Source organism: Hippocampus comes, unplaced genomic scaffold (assembly GCF_001891065.2).
Source record: "Hippocampus comes isolate QL1 unplaced genomic scaffold, H_comes_QL1_v1.1 scaffold194, whole genome shotgun sequence".
Taxonomy (NCBI): Eukaryota; Metazoa; Chordata; class Actinopteri; order Syngnathiformes; family Syngnathidae; genus Hippocampus; species Hippocampus comes.
In genome coordinates this window covers 99,143-117,728 of record NW_017805828.1, presented here as the reverse complement: position 1 = coordinate 117,728, position 18,586 = coordinate 99,143, and the positions used below count along the sequence as shown (strand labels likewise).

The 18,586-nt window shown below is 41.8% G+C and overlaps 2 protein-coding genes and 1 long non-coding RNA gene across 5 annotated transcripts; 2 read left to right on the top strand and 1 right to left on the bottom strand.

The window, feature by feature from the left end:
• Window positions 1-3,337: 3,337 nt before the first annotated feature.
• dhx40 (DEAH (Asp-Glu-Ala-His) box polypeptide 40) lies at window positions 3,338-8,650 on the bottom strand. 3 transcript variants are annotated; one of them, XM_019887382.1, is made up of 17 exons: window positions 8,317-8,649; window positions 8,059-8,204; window positions 7,858-7,977; window positions 7,158-7,394; window positions 6,920-6,986; window positions 6,709-6,840; window positions 6,328-6,427; window positions 6,161-6,247; window positions 5,911-6,093; window positions 5,681-5,761; window positions 5,442-5,599; window positions 5,000-5,114; window positions 4,822-4,930; window positions 4,644-4,738; window positions 4,050-4,119; window positions 3,726-3,954; window positions 3,338-3,632 (listed from the first exon to the last, which is right to left on the bottom strand). In XM_019887382.1, exons 1-17 carry the CDS (start codon window positions 8,486-8,488, stop codon window positions 3,511-3,513), a joined length of 2,223 nt encoding a protein of 740 aa, XP_019742941.1. In that variant the 5' UTR covers window positions 8,489-8,649; the 3' UTR covers window positions 3,338-3,510. The 3 variants fall into 3 exon arrangements, with proteins under 3 accessions (XP_019742941.1, XP_019742940.1, XP_019742942.1); XM_019887381.1 differs by having other exon boundaries at window positions 5,442-5,761; window positions 8,317-8,650; XM_019887383.1 differs by lacking the exon at window positions 8,317-8,649 and adding an exon at window positions 8,291-8,313 and having other exon boundaries at window positions 5,442-5,761.
• Window positions 8,651-9,134: 484 nt separating this feature from the next.
• Window positions 9,135-13,914, top strand: LOC109526227 (P2X purinoceptor 5-like). Its single transcript, XM_019887380.1, is given in 13 exon segments — window positions 9,135-9,296; window positions 9,298-9,339; window positions 9,879-10,029; window positions 10,171-10,242; window positions 11,243-11,318; window positions 11,538-11,634; window positions 11,771-11,848; window positions 11,931-12,069; window positions 12,141-12,277; window positions 12,355-12,448; window positions 13,050-13,115; window positions 13,203-13,285; window positions 13,360-13,914. Coding segments are annotated over 13 exon segments (1,176 nt in total). The 5' UTR covers window positions 9,135-9,204; the 3' UTR covers window positions 13,409-13,914.
• A 1,133-nt stretch (window positions 13,915-15,047) lies between these two features.
• LOC109526225 (uncharacterized) lies at window positions 15,048-17,960 on the top strand. The gene is made up of 3 exons (XR_002170289.1): window positions 15,048-15,197; window positions 17,311-17,466; window positions 17,925-17,960. It is a non-coding gene; the product is annotated as an uncharacterized LOC109526225 (long non-coding RNA).
• The last annotated feature ends 626 nt before the right edge of the window (window positions 17,961-18,586 follow it).

The following is an 18,586-nucleotide window of genomic DNA, read 5'->3' as shown; positions in this document are numbered from 1 at the left end:
AACACGATGGGAAAGTGCTCACCAGTGATACCTCATCAACATTTTTTTCCTTCGTGTCAAGTTATAAATAGTAGATACGAATATTATTAAAGCAGTGCCAGGAAGAGATCAAATGTAATGTCACTGGCGTCCGATTAGTGTCTGCCACAATGATCATAGTGTATTTCCCACTCAATTAGGTCAAAGGTAAAATGTAGGTTAGGGCTGAGCTGGGTGTTTAATCAATGTCATTGATTAATTCGAGTTTGACATTTTTTAAAAACAGAATTTTTTTTTCCCGTTGCTCTCGTTCAAAGCGCGTTCCCATTGAGAGCAACAACATGGCTAAGGGCAGAATGGAGCTACTGTAATTTAAAAACGCACAGTCAGTCAGTGTTGCCAATTTAGTACATTTATTCCTGCTAAGAAACGGACGGCAGTTTTCACATTGTTTTCCGTATGACATGAAAGAAGTTCGCCTGACAAGGTGCACAAATATGTACTACTTGATTTATCAACATGCTGGAAACTTCTGACCCTTTGACCCAAGTATGTCAAGTCATCTTTATTCATATTTATGTGCTTCCAAGCCGCAAATATGACATACATACATCCAAGACAGAGGCTGCCTTGCCTTAACTGTCTAACTGCAGGACTGCAGCTATCAAATATTTTAAGAATTCAGTGTTCTACAGATTGCTGCACCGATTAATCAACTGAATAAAAATGTTTTTTGCCTGAGGGATAGACCAGGTTTTGATTTAACTTCAAGACATGGTGCCGAGCCCGGGAGCTCCTTTTTGAAGTTCCTGTTAGAAATGAAAAACAAAGATGTCTTTTGCCTAAGATAAAAAGAAAAAAACAAACATGCTGTAAATCTGAAAATCTGTTTAATAAACATACTTCAAGACATTCAAACCCCGGGAGCTCCTTTTTGAAGTTCCTGTTAGAAATGGAAAACAAAGATGTCTTTTGCCTAAGATAAAAAGTAGAAAAAAAAAACAAACACGCTGTAAATCTGAAAAGCTATTTAATAAACATACTTCAAGACATTCAAACAGTGTTGGAGTTTGTATTATTCAAAATTTTGACAAATCTTTTTTTTCAACTATTTTCTTTTATTTTTTTTTTGTGCAATGAATCAATATGTGAATATTGGCTCCAAATATCAGTCATCTGCCTCCATCATTACAAATTGTGATCTGTCCTGGGGGGGGGCCCAAACGTATTGGTCGCTCCCTATTTTGAATTTACATTAAACAGAATGTGCACGTGAGACGTATTTTTGTCCACTTACTGCCTCCATCATTACAAATTGTGATCTGTCCTGGGTGGGGGGGAACCCCAAACGTATTGGTCGCTCCCTATTTTGAATTTACCGGTACATTAAACAGAATGTGCACGTGAGATGTATTTTTGTCCACTTTGTGTTGTCATCGTCACTTTCTACTGTAGTATCTGCAACTTTGGGTGTGCACGGCTTTAAAATGCCGGGCGCCGGCAAATGAGAATGTAGAGTTGGCTGGCCATTAAATTGTCCAAATGTGAGCAGTTCTCCTGAATTTATTTATCATGGAGGACTTGGAGCTGTTTGTTCAATGTTTCTTTTTTTTTAAAGGAAATTCCAAAGATTGTTAAATTTAAGAACATGGTTCATGTCCATTTTTATAAAAATGAGCGGTGTGGATGAATAAGACCATTTATATTACCGGTAAAGATCATGGAGGACTTGGAGCTGTTTGTTCAATGTTTCATTTTTTTTTTTTAAGGAAATTCCAAAGATTGTTAAATTTGAGAACATGGTTTATGTACATTTTTATAAAATGAGCGTTGTGGATGAATAAGACCATTTATATAAACGGTAAAACAAAAATATGTATTTCTCATATTTCTCTGAAAGTTCATCAAAGTTCATTTTTGAGGCTTAAAAACTAAGCAAATGCCATTTTTGGGGCGTGTACTAAAGAACAAAACTTTCGTTTCGAATAGCGTCATTGTGGGAGATTTTATTATAAGGCAATTTCACTCAGCTCTAATGTGGTCAAATACTACGTGTTTTTACGTTATTAAACATATGGAGCACATCAAAAACTTTTGCCGTCTTCGTGACAAAACAAGATTTGACGAAAAGCAGCAGTTATAATACAGTAATCGGTCATTCTGGAAACCGTCCGAAGGGTACGGAGTGTACTTCTACGACTACGCGAGTCAGTGGTGCTGTAATGAACTCGGTGAAAAAGCACGCCGCATGATAACAGTCCCATAACACGTCCTCATCCGTTTAGCGTGGATGCTACGAGCTAAGCTAGCACGGGTCAGCGAACAGTGTCGCTCGGCGTCCAGAAAGCGGATAATTGCTCCCCATGGTGAAACTATTTTCCCCACCAGAGCAGGCCTGGTCGTTCACCACACATTTTCGGGGGACGGCGAGCGTGACATTTACTCACAAACAAAGCAGCTAACCATCGAGCGAGCAGCTAGTTAGCACAAGAGCTAGTCACCTCACTCGTCCCAGCGTTCTATTATTACTACCAAGCACGCTGTTTTGGGGGCGAGAGAGAGAGAGAGAGAGAGAGAGAGAGAGAGAGAGAGAGAGAGAGCGTAAGTCCTCCGGACCGCGACACGATGGACTGGAGAGCGTCGAAAGACAGCTATAAATAATGTTCAACTCGTGGACATATTAAACCGCCCGTCTCTGTTGGTTTAGTGAGGTGAGCGTGTCTGCTGCTCACAGCTCCTCTGCGAGAAAGTCCTCCGCTCCGTGACGCGGCCCCCTCCTTGTCGAGCAGGCAGGCAAATAGGCAACACAGGAGCCGCGCAGGCACTCCAGGCGGACGTGACGTACATAGACCATGACCAAGTGAGCACCTGGATGAACCAAGTACAGCTGTACTCATGTGACATTCACAAGTCAGCGGGCCATTTTAAGGCTTCAGGCCGGTTGTTTGAAATAAATAATATTCAATTCTCTTTGTTTTGTGTCAGGTTTGACTGTAAACTGAAGATGGGAGTGGCAAACAGCTTGAAGGAGCGTGAACATATCACTGGGCACTCACTGTACACACATCCCTCTACTGTACGATATTTCTGCAATATTTCAGTGTACTTCCTTTGCATATTGATGAAGCCATCTTTAGGGCAGTTCTGAATGTCTACTAACTTTCCTTAAGGCAGTTTTTTATTATAATTATGCTTATTTTGATTGCTGCCAAATGAAAAGCAGGTTCCTCCATATTTCCTTTGTTCAAAATAAATTTGTTTTTGAACATTTTATAGTCCATCTCTTGTTTATACCCTGGTGAAAAAACAGGCACATCACAAAGTGAAAGGGACGGATAGATAGAAGCTTTATTAAAAATGTATCAAAAATATTTATTGTCAGTATGTTATTTAAAAAGAAAACATAACTGGACACCGTGAATCAGGTCCATTACATCCATGCATATGGCAACCTGTTTTGGCAATTATTTTAGATCCTACTACCGGCAATACACTCCTACTTTCTCCTCACTAAGTAAGACAAGCGCAATCTCAAACAACTTTATTCTGTTGTCTTTGCAGTTTCCGCTGAAGATAGCGAGCGCGTGCCTCACTGACGCTATTTTCATTGTTTCGCTTCTCCACTTTCTTCAAGGCATCCTCAGCAGAAATCTCTGAAAGAAAATAGATCACACCAACACTCAACATGTGCAAGAAAGTGGCCATTCCCTAAAATACAGTCATCTTAAAAAAATGATCCTAAAGACCTGATTGTCTTTTGGCAGCCTCCCTCGTCTCCCACTTGGTCACCTCCTCATCGGTGACTTCTTCTCGCGCCACGCTGCTTAGTTCATAAACGTCCACCTCGTGCAATTTGGGCAGAAGATCTTTCACCCACTCATATCGGATGGGACATACTGTCCTGACGTACACCCGTGATGTCACCAACACGTCGTGAAAGAGAATCCAATCCAGCTCCATCTCCTTGTCGAACAACTGAGAACCAAAAGGACAGAGAAGGGATCATTTACCGTAGATAAAGGGAGGCTGAATAGAGATGGTGGTACGAAAGAGAATTTTAATAATCTTACCGATGATGATGGATGAATGTGAACCATAGACCCATGACCATCCATTGTGCAAAATACCTTTCCAACAGATCTAGGCAAGGTCATGGAAAAAAGTCTCAATTGCAGTATACTGTGTACTGCTCAACATAATTTAATACAACACACTCCTTTGCACGCCGCTTAATCCAAGCAACAGAACATTCCATTTATTAGCCAGTTCCTCAGTGAGCAACAGGGATATTTGAATTTCCACCATCTCAATTTCCGCCCCCATCAATTCACATATTGACATGTAAATTACAGCGAGTGTTCCGTCTCACTTCCAAGCAATTTAGCTTTAAGTAACGTCTTCTATATGACTGACACTTGACACATTTAAGCTTTGGCAATAGAGAAAAAAAGACAATGTCATTCAAGCCATTTACACTTTGCCTTGACAAGGTTTGTTTACTTGTGTAGTGTGATGACAAGGGGAAAAGTCAATAATGTCCTGGTATTAGAATTAATATGGTTACATTACGTTTTTTTTACAGTGTCCAAAGTTTGGGGCTTTGGAATAAATGATTAAAAAATATAATTGACCTCAATGGGAAATTTTATAAATCTTTATATTACCTTCTGGCAACATTGGTGAAGTATCCTGTGCACAGACACCGTCTAAAGAGTTCGTTCTTATTGCCATCGAATTTCTCCACTGGGAAATCTCTCCTCTGGAATAATAAACACAAGATTAATATAAGGTAACAAGCAGCACGAGTTACCATAGCTACCGATAATAAGTGCGGGACAGCACTTGTTGCAAACGGAGGAGAATGTCACGGAGCTGAGTCTCGACACTAAAGGCAGACTTGAGCGCCCTCCAGTGGATCCAATTATCCTTGCACCACGCTGACGGTCTTTCACTGCGTAAAACAAGAGAGAGTAAGAAAAATAGACCTAGACGGCTAAAACAAAGGATGTATGACCAGTACCTGGATTTACACTGCTGAAACACACTCAGAAGTGTACCGAAGTCATTTACGCCGCCGCTATTGGCCGCCAGTGCTCTGTGACTCTGATCTGCCTCTTTCTGCTTGTCAGGGTGGCCTGGATGAGAGATGAAGTAGGCACATTCAAGTCAAAGCTCAAAAGCGTTTTCCGTGGGGAAAAACAAGGGGTTGGCTCCTGCTGAAATAAGTTGAGGAGCTTCATTTGGATAAAAATACAAATTGGCCGGCTTATCAGCAAATAAAGTACAATCTAAACCTTTTGGATGGGGGATCACTTACATGCAGAATTTTGCTTTTCACTACAAGGCTCTGCCCCTGTCTTCCGTGAATAGTGGAAATTCGCCCCCCTTTAGTATTTTTAAAGCACTCATTTTTATGGTTGGGTTTCATCATAATGTTGGCATGTGATGCCGAGTAACAATACCAGGCCGGATGAAGATGTTCTCGACAGACAACATGGCGGCCACGGAGAGAAGCAGATCCTGGCAGCCGTGCGAGGCAGCTTTGAGCAGGGCCCTGGTGAGGCCGGGCTGCAGGGGGAACTCCACCATTAGCTCCCCCAGGCGAGTCACTCGACCTCTCCTGGCAGACAACATGCCCCTTGTGACTGCTAGCACTGTTGTGTTAACAATACCCAAAAAGGCAAAGAGCGCACCACCAAACCTGTCGATAGCATCAAACTGGTAGAGCTGTTTCAGTGCCTCCAGGATAAACCTCTCTTCTGGAGGGTCCAGATAGGGAAACCTTGGAAAGAAAAGACCACTGCTAAACAATGTAACCTGTGACATGTTAGCAAATGGTGAGACCGCAGTGATGGTGTTAAATAAATAAATACAGGATTTCCACAATTTGTTTTGAAATTAGTATAACGTAGAAATGCACATTAGGTGTACCTAATGACATCATGTACACCCAGGCACTTGAGAGTGAGGACCACTGCAGTCAAACTCGTCCTCTGGATCTCTGGAATTGTATATTCGGGCATGCATTCCTCCCAGAATTCCTTGGTGTAGATGCGGAAACACTTCCCCGCTGAGGTTCTTCCAGCCCGGCCTGCTCGCTGCAGAGCTTCACTCCTAACGGCAGGAAATCACCAAGTCAATTAATCTGCTGTTGCCGGCAAAAGAAAAAGATAGGACTCACTTTGAAATGGGTACCACTTCTAAAATGTCCATGCCCACCCTGGAGTTATGGTTGAGTTGCTTCACAAAGCCGCTGTCTATGATGTACCTGAAAACACAACCCGGCAAATGAAATGGCATCTTACTTTGCTCGCGACAGTGACAGATGCATAAAAGCAACATGCTCACTTGATGCCATTGATGGTGAGAGATGTGGCAGCGATGTTGGTGGCCACCACACACTTCCTTATTCCCGGAGGAGGAGGCTGGAAGATCTGCCGCTGTTGCTCTGAGAGGAGGATTAAAATGAGAATAATACAGTATGAAAACGCTTAATCTGAAATAATTGAAACCTATCCTATTCTATCATGATATACAGGGCCAGTGCCAGAGGGCTACCACCCAAAAAGGCAAAATGTCGGACCATGAAAAAAATTGTAAAAATCAACTCCAAAGCAAAAAAAACACAGAAAATATGTCATTCAAGGTGCCACTGTATTTACACAAGAATATAATATATTCCATATCGTGAATGAAACAAAGTGCATGATGGCTGTTGCATGTATTTACCGGTTGGCATGGAACCATAGAGGGGTAAAATAAGTAGTCCATCCACTGTTTTGTCCTGTACATCATAGCGGTAGTCTATCGACTCCGCTTTCTCAAACAGCAAATCGCACGCCCGCTCGATCTCCAACTGACCTGTCAAACATGGATAGATCACCGCAGTTTGATGTCAACGAGCTTCTGATTCATACGTCAAGCGACGACTGGATCTGACCTGTTAAAAACACCAGAATGTCGCCAGCCTTCTCACTAGTGTGAACATCCAGAGCCAGAGAGACAACCTGCAGAGCAACAAAGAGTTTCATCAGTAATCCTGATCTTCAAAAAAAAAAAAAAAAAAGTTTTAAAAAGTTCAACAAAACTCAATCCAACAAGTGTTTCTATTTTAGCAACAGCTCCACAAGATTGGCAAAATACTAACATTTTGTTTCACTGAAAGTTCAGCGGTGTACCTCTTTCACATAACCCGTGCTCTGTAGGTCTTTAGGTCCCACGGCAGTGCCCAACGTACACGTGACAGGAAAAGTCCTTCCAGGGATAGCAAATACCGGGCAGTCACCTAGAAAGGCGGAAAGTTTGTCTGTTTCCATGGTGGCGGACATCACCACCACCTTTAGTGGGAAAGCTCGGCCCTTCATAGCTTCAGTCGGATTCGAAAATACTTTTTTCAGCAAACCCAGGAGGATATCCTGCAATGAAAAAGAAACTCTAGCTCAGCGTGTGCATCAATTAAAACCTCAAAACAGTCATAGATACAGCCAAGCTGAGTAGAATATGAAGGGGTATTCAGACCACAGGAACAACAACAAAATCAAATACTATGAGAATAATTAGTATTAAGTAATACAAAAAAGGGTCAAATGCCCATCTTTGGTATTTTCTTGAGAATAAAATCATGCAACAAGCAATACCAAAAAAGGCATAGTATAATATTACAAGCATAATTGTATGCTCGTGTTACAATGACGATTGCTATCGCTTAGTTAGAGTTCATAATAATAAAGCACATCACTGTGTTACGGTTTTATGACAATAATGAAATTCACTCCTTAAAATTATCACTTTATTTGCATTTTTTTTTTTTAATTTCAGTCTTGAATTTCATGGTGGTACTACATCTCCTTCATTGCTCGAGCGGATGTGGAAACTCACAGTGTTCAGGCTTCGTTCGTGGACCTCATCCAAGACTACAACACTGTAGTGAGAAAGTCCAGGGTCTGCCAGGACCTCTCTGAGCAAGCAGCCATCCGTCATGTATTTCAACTCCGTGTCCTGTATCAATCAAATGCGAACATCACATCGCTTTGCCTCGCAACACCGTGTGCAAGGTGTGGCTCGGTGATGCCCGCTCACCTGCGTCGTGCAGTCGTCAAAGCGCACCTGGTAGCCCACCTCTCTTCCCAGAGTGCACTGCATCTCATGGGCAACCCTTTGAGCCACCGTGATGGCAGCCACACGGCGGGGCTGGGTGATGCAAATTTTGCCATTTTTACAAAAACCTGCCGACGAAACATGACAATCATACACCACACAAACTAAACTGGTGTGCATATAAGAGACTTCAATACACAATGATTACACTCACAGTAACAGTAACAGCAAGTGGTTTACCTGCTTGGCACAAATACTGTGGAAGCTGCGTCGTTTTCCCGCTGCCAGTCTCACCGGTAACCACCAAGAAAGTGCTCTCCTTCACAGCCTGTACCAGTTTAGCTTTATGCTTGTAGATTGGCAACTGTAATGACTGGTTGTCTTTCCGGTATTTCGCCGTCGATTTGGACATAACTAGTCCGAAAGTTGTTCCAAGAAGTAATACAAAATTTAATAATAACAATAAAAAAAAACTATATCGGGAACTACTATAACCGGCCTAAATCATGATGGTATTCACAATGTATCCTGCAGTTCGTAAACGACACGCTCATACTTACTTCCGCAAATAATTCCTTTCTGTTTTCCTATTGGTCGAGCTGTAGACACGTGACCAACCCTCCCGCCCCCAACCGGAAACAGCCAGCTCACCGACCGGCTTCTGACGTCTCTCGACAACGGCAAATCGCATGGATACACAGACCGTGAATGGAAAAACATTATTTAATTTACATGATTACACATATAAAGTCTATATAGATCTCTTGATTTGTTTTGACAGAAATGTATTTATTCGAAATAACTTGATCTAACACAACGTGATATATACTGAGTTCGTGAAGACATGCCTTTATTTCCCGGCGAGGAAATTATTAAACAATAATAAAGATACCCCGCATCTCTCCTCCTCTCCAAAATATGAAATAGCACAAAAGCACAAGACAGTATAGGGCAGGCGGTGGATGGTTAGGAAGGATGGCCACGGGTGACAACAGTTGGCTCTTCAAAGCCGAGGGCGCAGAGATGAGGCAAGGGTTTGAGGGGGGGGGGGGGGGGGGGAGTTGTTGATTTCTGAGGGGCGGCCACTCCGACACATAACGTGACGACGTCTGACCGAACGTTCGCAGGATGGCCGCGAGTGGGTGTAAAGGACGACTTTTATCTTTTTTGGACTACAAAACGGAAAAATACATCGTGGCCAAAAATAAAAAAGTTGGGATTGTACAGACTCATCCAGTTATTTATCATCGGTTACATTATAGGGTAAGTGAGACACTTGTCTAGTTTTGTCTGGTATTGCATGTCTGTCTCATACGGGTGGGCCATAACGTTCTGATTCCTTATGGCTAAACCTGATGTGCAACTGGCGGCCCGCGGGCCGCATGTGGGCCGCCCTCACGCTCTGACAGTCCTCCGCTTAATTATAAACATGTTTTCTTATTTAGAGACAGATATCTGTGTGCGACTCTCCTTCATGGAGTTTGCATACGCCGGTTTTCTCCCACATTCCAAAAGGCATACATGTGATATAAATTGACGACTTTAAATTTCTGAAGGTGTGAATGCTTGCCTCTCGGTGCCCCTCTGATTGGCCAACGTGTACCCTGCCTCTCTCAGCCAGGATAGACTCCACCTCGCCTGCAACCATAATGAGGGCAAGCACAATACATCTGTATGGCTATCTTGTCCATCCACCCACGTAGCCATTTCAATGCCACTTATTCTGAACAGGGTCGCGGGGAGTTGCTGGAGTTTCAATTCAAATGCAATTACAGCATTTGAATTTTTCTCCCCGACCCCAGGTGGGTTTTCTTAAGCAAGAAGGGCTACCAGGAGAAAGACGAGGCCATCCAGAGCATAGTGATCACTAAACTAAAGGGGGTCTCAGTGACCAACACCACCGAGTCGGGTTTGCTGATCTGGGGGCCAGAAGACTATGTCATCCCACCGCAGGTGAAAACACATGCACACTCAGGCAGGAGGAATTAAGGTGACCATAAATAACAGTTTACCGACAGTTTAGGCCTGAAACGAACAGGGACGTCCTTGTTAAACATCCTAGTTTTGATGATCTAAATTGCTCTCTGCACGCAGGGTGAAGCTGTTCTTTTTGTTGTCACTAATTTCCTCGAGACCCCCAATCAGAAGCTGGGATACTGTGCTGAGGTATGAATAGTTCACTTTTTTTCCTTGACTTGGACAGAGGGGAAAAAAACTGTGGGGCAGGTAAGGAACACAATGAGGATAAGCGGTATAGAGAATCAATGGAATGTCTGTCTTTCCTGATTCTCGTGCCTCCATTGACTTCATTTAGCCAATGAAAGTCAACATAGCAGGAAGTCACCGTGTACTTTCTCCATAACTCTTTACAGCTCGCGCACGTGCCGAGCTGTTTCAAGAGTGTTGACTTTCAATCTGCTTTATTTGCTCTCTTGACGTCTGACCCTGTGGAAACTATTCTGGACGGCCTTGAGTGTGATGCTGCCATATACACTCGCTGGACACTCAAAGTCTGGTCCATGGGCCAAATAAGGCTTGCTTTGTTCCTTCATCCACCCAACAGAGCATTTGATAATTAAGAATACAGTACTTTTGTAGCATAATTTTAGTCCTTATAAAAAACAAAAAAAAACTTGCTCTTAATGTTGCTCACCCTCAGTCCCGTTGGTTTAATGTTGAGCTACATATTTGTAAAAGGTTCTTGGTATGCACACCCGCTGCCGTCACCCTGGCAGCAGCCAAGAAAAACAACCAACATGTACCAGCGTCACACAGTCACTGCTCTTGTGTACATTTGTGTCTGCTTACTTAGGTCTGTCCTTATAAATCAAATTGCTTTTACACAAAGTGGTGTGGCACATTTGCCAGGGTAAAGTCACGCCGGCGCTCCAAAGTGGAGTTTCTTTGAATTGTTTGAAAGTTTGGATCAAGAATCACATTTTGCAACCCAGACTTGAATTTATCATGTACAGTATTGCCTTAACATAGTACTGGACATAAACCAACCATAAAGAATGTGTGTTCAGCGTTCACATTTATAAAATGTTGTTTTTCTCTACATTAAAATGAGAACAAAAGCGACAAAGTCCAGTGAGTGAAGTGGAGGGCTTCTTATTAACTGAAGCGGTTTAATGAGTCTTTGTGTTTGTTGTGTTTGTTCCCCTAGAGCCCCAAGGTGCTGGATGGACTCTGTCAGGAAGACAAGGATTGCGAAGAGGACAAGCTTGTGGTGTCTGGCCATGGTAGGATATTCCTTAGTGTTATGGTTCAACACTCATTATTAGTCACCAAGCAAATTATTGTAGAAGTAGCATACAGTTCATTCAAGAAAATACACATCAACTCCAGTTATGAGAAGTTGTATGAAAAGTTATTTGAATTGTACAAACTCAGGGTTCGCTGGCCTTTGGATGTAGTAGTACCGTAGCAAGTTAAATTTTTCTGTTTTTTTTGGGTCAAAGGAATCATGAGTGGACGATGCTTACGCAAGGATGAAAACTCTACTGGAACCTGTGAAATTTTTGGCTGGTGTCCTGTTGAAAGAAAGTATCAACGGCAGTAAGGAGCCATGTTTTGTTGGTTTAGTTTCAGTTCGCTCCATTGGATGGAATCTCCTTCACGCATTCAAACGAAGATACATAAACCAAAAAATTGAGCACAGTTTGCATGGCGGTGCCGTTGTCTTTTGTAACAGGTCGCTGCTGTCGAGCGCCGAAAACTTCACCATCTACATCAAGAATTTCATCCAATTTCCCAAATTCAAATTTTCAAAGTAAGTTCATCAGTCGCAATGAACACAAAAGCATCCGAAAGTGAACAACACGGAACCACTGTGCTGTCTTTGTGCTCCTGAGGTCCAACATTCTGGAGACAACTGATGTGTCCTACCTGAAATGCAGATATGATGAAAAGCTCCATCCTTACTGCCCCATCTTTCGCCTGGGAGACATCACCGCGCGAGCAGGATACAGTTTCACTGACATGGCAACATTTGTTCGTGTTATCATTTTTCATAGGTCATATTATCAGGTCCGCCAATAAATCGAGGTATTGTTTTGCACAAGGGTGGCTCCATCGGCATCCAGATCCAGTGGGACTGTGACCTTGACAAGGGTTACTCCGAGTGTCACCCGCAGTACCAATTTAGCCGCCAGGACATCGCCGCCTCCAACAAGAACATTGCAATGGGATTCAACTTTAGGTTATTTGCAATTCAAGAGAAAGTGATCCTCGTGCATTTCAATGTTTGCTAATTGTATGATTCCTACTTTCAAACAGACACACTCGCTATTATAAAAACTCAGCAGGTGTGAGTTATCGATCGCTATACAAAGTCTATGGAATTCGATTTAACATCATGGTGAATGGGAGGGTAAGCAAAATGTGTTTGTGTCACACACATGCATGAAATGGCTATACATTATTTCTATGTACAGGTATGAACTTCCCCATGCTGAAGTTGTTGTCCTGTTTGGCAGTATGATATTCATTACAATCACAAAAAAAGTATAAAAAAAGACGCATCAAGTTAATTAAACAAATGAGGTTTGTTTGAAGTGTGTTTCACAAAGAAAATACAACTTTGTGTAACCTGTTAACAAAAGTCAATTCGTTTTTGTTTTTTAATGCTAAAACCGTCTCCCAAAAAGCAGTGACTTTTAAAAATTCAGATTAATATTTTCACGTTCCAAATACATCGTTTTGATATTAATATTTCTTGGCAAGCAAGTTTTTCTGCTCGTTACATTTTCGCATGTTTAACATTTTGTTTAATTTCAATTTTGAAGTAAAGTTTTGCAAGTTACTTGTTCAAAAAGGAAAATACTGTAACATGTCGTTCTTCTGAATAGACCTTACAAGTGAATAAATAACACCATACATTTGACAAATAGAACTAAACCAATCTGAATGTAATAAAAAGATGTAATTGTAAGAAAAAAGAGTGAATTAATATATTCTTCCGTTGTTCTTAGGCTGGAATGTTCAATATCGTCCCTACAGCCATCAGTGTCGGTTCAGGGTTAGCTTTAATGGGCGCGGTAAGTAGCAGCTATCTTTTATTGTCATTTTTTTTTCTCATTGATTTTTTTTAGATGCATGACACAATGCTAATTTTGATTGACCAGGGAGTGTTCTTGTGTGACATGATCCTACTCTACATCATGAAGAATGGCACCGCTTATCGCGAGAGAAAGTTTGAAGGCTCCCAGTACGTGCTGCTAATACTTTCATCACCACTTACGACCACTGGATGCTCGGCTAACATCTATTTGTTGTCCACAGGCAGTCAGCAGCCGAAGCCAGCCACGAGAAAACAAGTCTGGCATCTTAGTACTTTAATTTTGATTTTGTACCGTTTTGAATGTATAACAAACGTGAAACTTTTCTTATTAATATCAAGAAGTATTCATTATTTCTCCTAATAAAACAGTCAAACTTTTACAAATAAAACTGTCATGTAGTGAAATATTAGTATATGAGTCACACATAAAGTGGGTTACAGTACATACATACTTTTTATGTTAAGATGATCAGCCCTCCAGTGCCACCTGTTGGTCACAAACAGAATAACTTTTTCAGTGGACTGTATCGCGCTTGTGAAACTGAAATCTACACAACTGAGGAGAAGCAGGTGCAATTTATGCCAAGCAGGTATGGTATTGTATACCAAGATACCAACACAGGATTAACGTCAGTGTGAAGTAACAACCGCAATGTAATATGTCTATGTTTATTGAATTCAGAAGTTTACTCAGGACACTTCCATAGTAACCGTGTCACTCTCATGGTCAAGATCTATTCATGCCCATAAATGACCTCAGATGACATACTAACTGACCTCCGTGTTGATTTTAATATGCAGAGTGGATTTACACTTCACGTCAATGTGTCACATCATCCCATCCGTGTGTGTGTGTGTGTGTGGGGGGGGGGGGCATGCAAATATGGGTTACATGTGTTAATCTGTCCAGCTGCTTCTTCTCCTCATTAGATCAGCTCAGACTGGAGAGGTGAAGGGTGGATGGATTAATGGCCAGCTGTGGAGGAGGAAGCTTTGCTCCACATGTGAAAAGTGCTTCTTATTAGTACAAGTGGGGAGATGCCCTCAAGATGGACAAAAATACATCCACCATTTTCTGATTTCTGGAAATGTGTGATCATCTTAGTGAGGTCTACGTAAAAAACAAAACTGTAACAACACTCACAGAAGTGCACAGTCTTTGACTGGCATCATGTTTTTCCACCACATCTAGTCTTGGAACACACCATCTGCTCACACTGAAGACAGAATGCGCCAACACATATTTAAAATGAAAATAAATAAATAAATAAAATAAACACTGAAATATTTAATAATAAACAGTGTTTGTCGATGCGCTGTTATAATTTAGTTTAGTAATGAGTACAAAAAAAAAATTTAGTATTAACAAACAATTTGCACGTTATCTAATAAAATGTAATTCAATGTGAACATTGAGAAGAGATTAATCCATTTACAATGCATACCATATAATATACATACATAATAGTTACGAATATTGAAATCATTTAATTTATTAAGAACTGTTTTGCTTCTTTAGCTATGTGACATCTTATTTAATTTTAGTATTTAAATATTAATGACTAAACATATGCTGCCCACTTATTTTTTCACGTCTTTTCTGCAGAATGAGTACAATATCATCAAGTATGTATTGTGTTTAGAAATGAACGCCCCAAGTAATATTAAGTGTTTAAAAAAATTAACAAGTGGCTATTTGATGAAGAACGTATTGGTCCAAGAGTGACTTACTTGGATCCTAAGTGAATAGCCTTTTGGTGAAAAAGAGCACGAGAAAGAGCTTTTTTTTGGGGGGGGGGGCGTAAGCATAGAAAATTCAGTTGCATGAGCGGCGGGTGGGTGTGTTGTCAAATTGTGCCTCATCTGCTAGCTAGAGTAATGGTGGTCCAATCTTTTCTATTGGATTAGAGGAGGGATTTCACTGTGGTATTAATCTGACAAGACAGCAGCCGGCCACCCGGGCTGGACTCAGATCGAGTTGGGTTGCTGTGCCTGTGACGCTCGCTCTGCTGCTTCACTGTCATCAGGACGCAACATGAACATCTTTTGCTTCTCGTTGGTAAGAAACATATGACTGCATTTGTGTGTGTGTGTGTGTGTGTGTGTGTGTGTGTATGTGTGTGTGTGTGTGTGCGTGATATAGCTTTTGAGCGCAGCAAGTGTTGCATTAAAATTGGGCAATTATTCCCCAAATGTGATTGTACAATCGTAATAATAGACACATCCACCCTGGCCAATTTTTTGGTCAAAATGAATGTGGCTTCTTTACAGTACCTGCAAGAGAAGTGTCTTCGACTACACATAAATCTTGTGCAGTGGACCGTAAACGGCAACACATTGTTGTTCAATCAACAAATGGTCTTCTGACAGCAATATGTCTTTTAAAAGACCCACCCTGTGATAAGGCAACCCATACAGTCACACAATAGCAAAAGTATTTCATCTTGGTTGGGCTCAAACCACCATCCTCTCGGTTAAACGCCGAGCACGCTATTGTGCAGGTGTACCTAATGTTGCATGCGACCGGTCTCATCTGTGCACAGATGTTGGGGTTGTGCACCAGTAATGAGGATTACTCTCTAACCTCTGGCTAGATTGTCTTCTGTATTACTCCGCATCATGTGCACTATTATTATTAGAAACTGGCTTTAAAGAGACAGTGAATGGATACGAATTGAGACAGACAATGAGGATTGATAAACCTTTTCCGCTCGTATAACAATGAGTTATGTACAGAGCAGACACAGAGTGACGATGAAATATATTGAGGACTTTGTCATAAAACGGGATGGGGTGAAAACTGGTTATGTTCCTGGAAGGGATGTGAACGAGCCAAACATATTTTTAATCTACAGTCAAAGCTCTTCGGAGGCATTTCAATCCATTCCGACATTAGAGCTTTGGAGCAGCATTAGCATTCATATCCCGACATCCATACAGCATCCAATCCTCTGCAATATAATTTGACTCTTGGTGTTGTGTTACGATGACATCAGTCACCTTGCATCATCAAACACACTGTTCTGTGTCGCTGGTCGACCTACAACTTGTTCTAAATTTTCCTCCATTTACAGAGTACCAAACTAAGTATGGGAGAAGTTAACAACTGCATATTACAAATAAAGTGAAGTCAAACTACTCAACTTTTGAGGTCAACTCACACCTTCATAATAGCAAGTAAATAAGATGTTTGCAAGCATTTCCATCGGCGTTGCTGGGATTCATGTTCTGCAGTGTACAAGAAGTGTCCAGTCACATGCATTGGCGGACAATACAATACTTATTGGCATGTATTCTTTATCCTCTGCGAAGAATGACTAATGTTACTGTGGTTTCCTGAGACGTAGCGATTGTGAAACGCTTCTTCATTTGTGCCACTATCTCTGCATTATACAGCCCCGCTTGTGAGCACAATGTGGGGCTGCAGCGGAATCATGGCATTGCTACTCATTTCGGTGGTGAAAGATGCATAAAGATTTAAGTGTTTTGAGTTACGAGCAGGTAAAACAATCAACTTAATCGTCAAGCCACCACTGTAATTGTATGGCTCTTTGTAGACTGAGCTGCTATACCATTTCTTATGTCACAAGAAGTTGCATTTACAATTCTATGGCGATCATCATGCCTCCGTACAGCCACTGGTACACACATCACAAAAACACAGAAAGCCAAAGAACAAGTAGAACACACTCGTGAAGTTTACAATTTGGATGCTCAGTGAGCTGAGAGTCTGCAATTGATAAACGTTCAAGAAGTCGAAGCCTCATGATGACAATCGAATGGACTTTTGAGGTTCCACTGCGTATGCTCCACTCCATAAAATGACTACTTGATCATTCATAATGACTCCCTGCCTACCCCTCCTCCCACATGTGTAACCTCGAAAAGCTGCTTGATGCGCATGCTGTGAAACTCGGTTGGATTGAGCACACAGATGAGATTAAGTCCATTCATAAATTAGAGTGGAGTTGCGAACCCCCCCCCCCCAACAAACAAACAAAAACATTAAAATGGCTCCAAAGGCATGAACACCACTTTTTTAAAGATTTAGTTTTTGTATATGTTCACTTATCATGACGTTTGAGTCTGTTAGAAAATGGCTAAGTGTGTGTGTGTGTGTGTGTGTGTGTGTGTGTGTGTGTGTGCGTGCGTGCGTGTGTAAATTGCACCAGGAGGGTTCAATGGACAACCTGTATGAGGCTGTGCAGACCTCCAGCAACAGCCCACCTCAATCCATCCCGAGCCGCTCCTCCAGCCGGTCGTGCAGCCCGGCGCTCCTGCTAGACAATGACGCAAGGTGGAGGGGTTCCGGAAGGTCTACTTCTATGGTGAGAGATATTCAAGCGCCCGTGGAATTTGGAAAGTTCTGTATATAAGCCCACAAAGGTTTCGGCTTTGGTTTGCCAAAAAAGGGAAGTGAGCGAACCACCTCTTGGAAGAATTGATGAAGAAGCTTCCAATCATCAGGATGAATCATATAAAACAAAGTTGATTATGAAACAATCACATAGAAAACAGCCATGGTGGTTTACTCTTAACTCTTTAATGGCACTCTAAATTGTCCCTAAGTGTGAGTGTGAGCACGGATGGTTGTTCGTCTCTGTGTGCCCTGCGATTGGCTGGCAACCGGTTCAGGGTGTCCCCCCGCCTACTGCCCGAAGATGACTGGGATAGGCTCCTTGTGGTCTTTTTTTTATTGACGCTTTGAATGACTTCTCTCGCATACTGTGGAATCCTTGCAATTTGTGACATTCAGTAAAATCAATAATGTCATGTTTTACATCAGGAAATGACAATGAGACCAGACACCAAAGCTCAGAAAAAGAAAAGAAGGTAAGCTTCCTATTCTGACATGTTACTAAGGCGTATTACAGATTTTGCTGTCCAAGGCAAATCAATGTCATATTTCTGTTGTACGAGAGGGGCCAAATTTTATTCGAAATGAATCGAAATAACTCCCGCCTGGCATGCAGGCTTGTGCCTATGCGTCCTTAACTGTGGGATGAGCATGTAAACGTGCACCCAAAGGGGTTTCCCCGAGGGGCTCTGTGTTTATGTTCTGTGGACGCTAATACTCTATATCCTTCCCGTAGCACAGCAGACATTCTCTTGATAATCAATGCAGGATCTCCACATCCATCCCTCATCTCTCTGCAAACGGCCTGAAGAAGGCACGCAGACAGCTTGATAGAAAGAGTCATTGTGATTGCAAAAGATGAGTTCTGAAGATTTCGTTTTTCATGGACAGCGTAATGCAGAATATATCGTAGATCAAACAGATTATGACTTTGAGATGGTTAAACTAAGCGGATTGAAAGCCCACCTACTTAGACTCTCGGATACAGCTTCATTTCTCATAAAACACTTCTCCGCCTCCTTGTTGGCCTTTTTAATGCAACGTAATAAATATACAGTATGTGGTTGTATTTACTTACTAAAATATGACGT

Coding starts and splice junctions, on each gene's coding strand:
- dhx40 (XM_019887381.1), bottom strand. CDS start 8,488: ATGTCCAAATCGACGGCGAAATACCGGAAAGACAACCAGTCATTACAG. Junction 6,094..6,160: donor GAAGTGGTACCCATTTCAAA/GTGAGTCCTATC, acceptor TCCTGCCGTTAG/GAGTGAAGCTCTGCAGCGAG. Junction 4,120..4,643: donor TTCACCAATGTTGCCAGAAG/GTAATATAAAGA, acceptor GACCTTGCCTAG/ATCTGTTGGAAAGGTATTTT.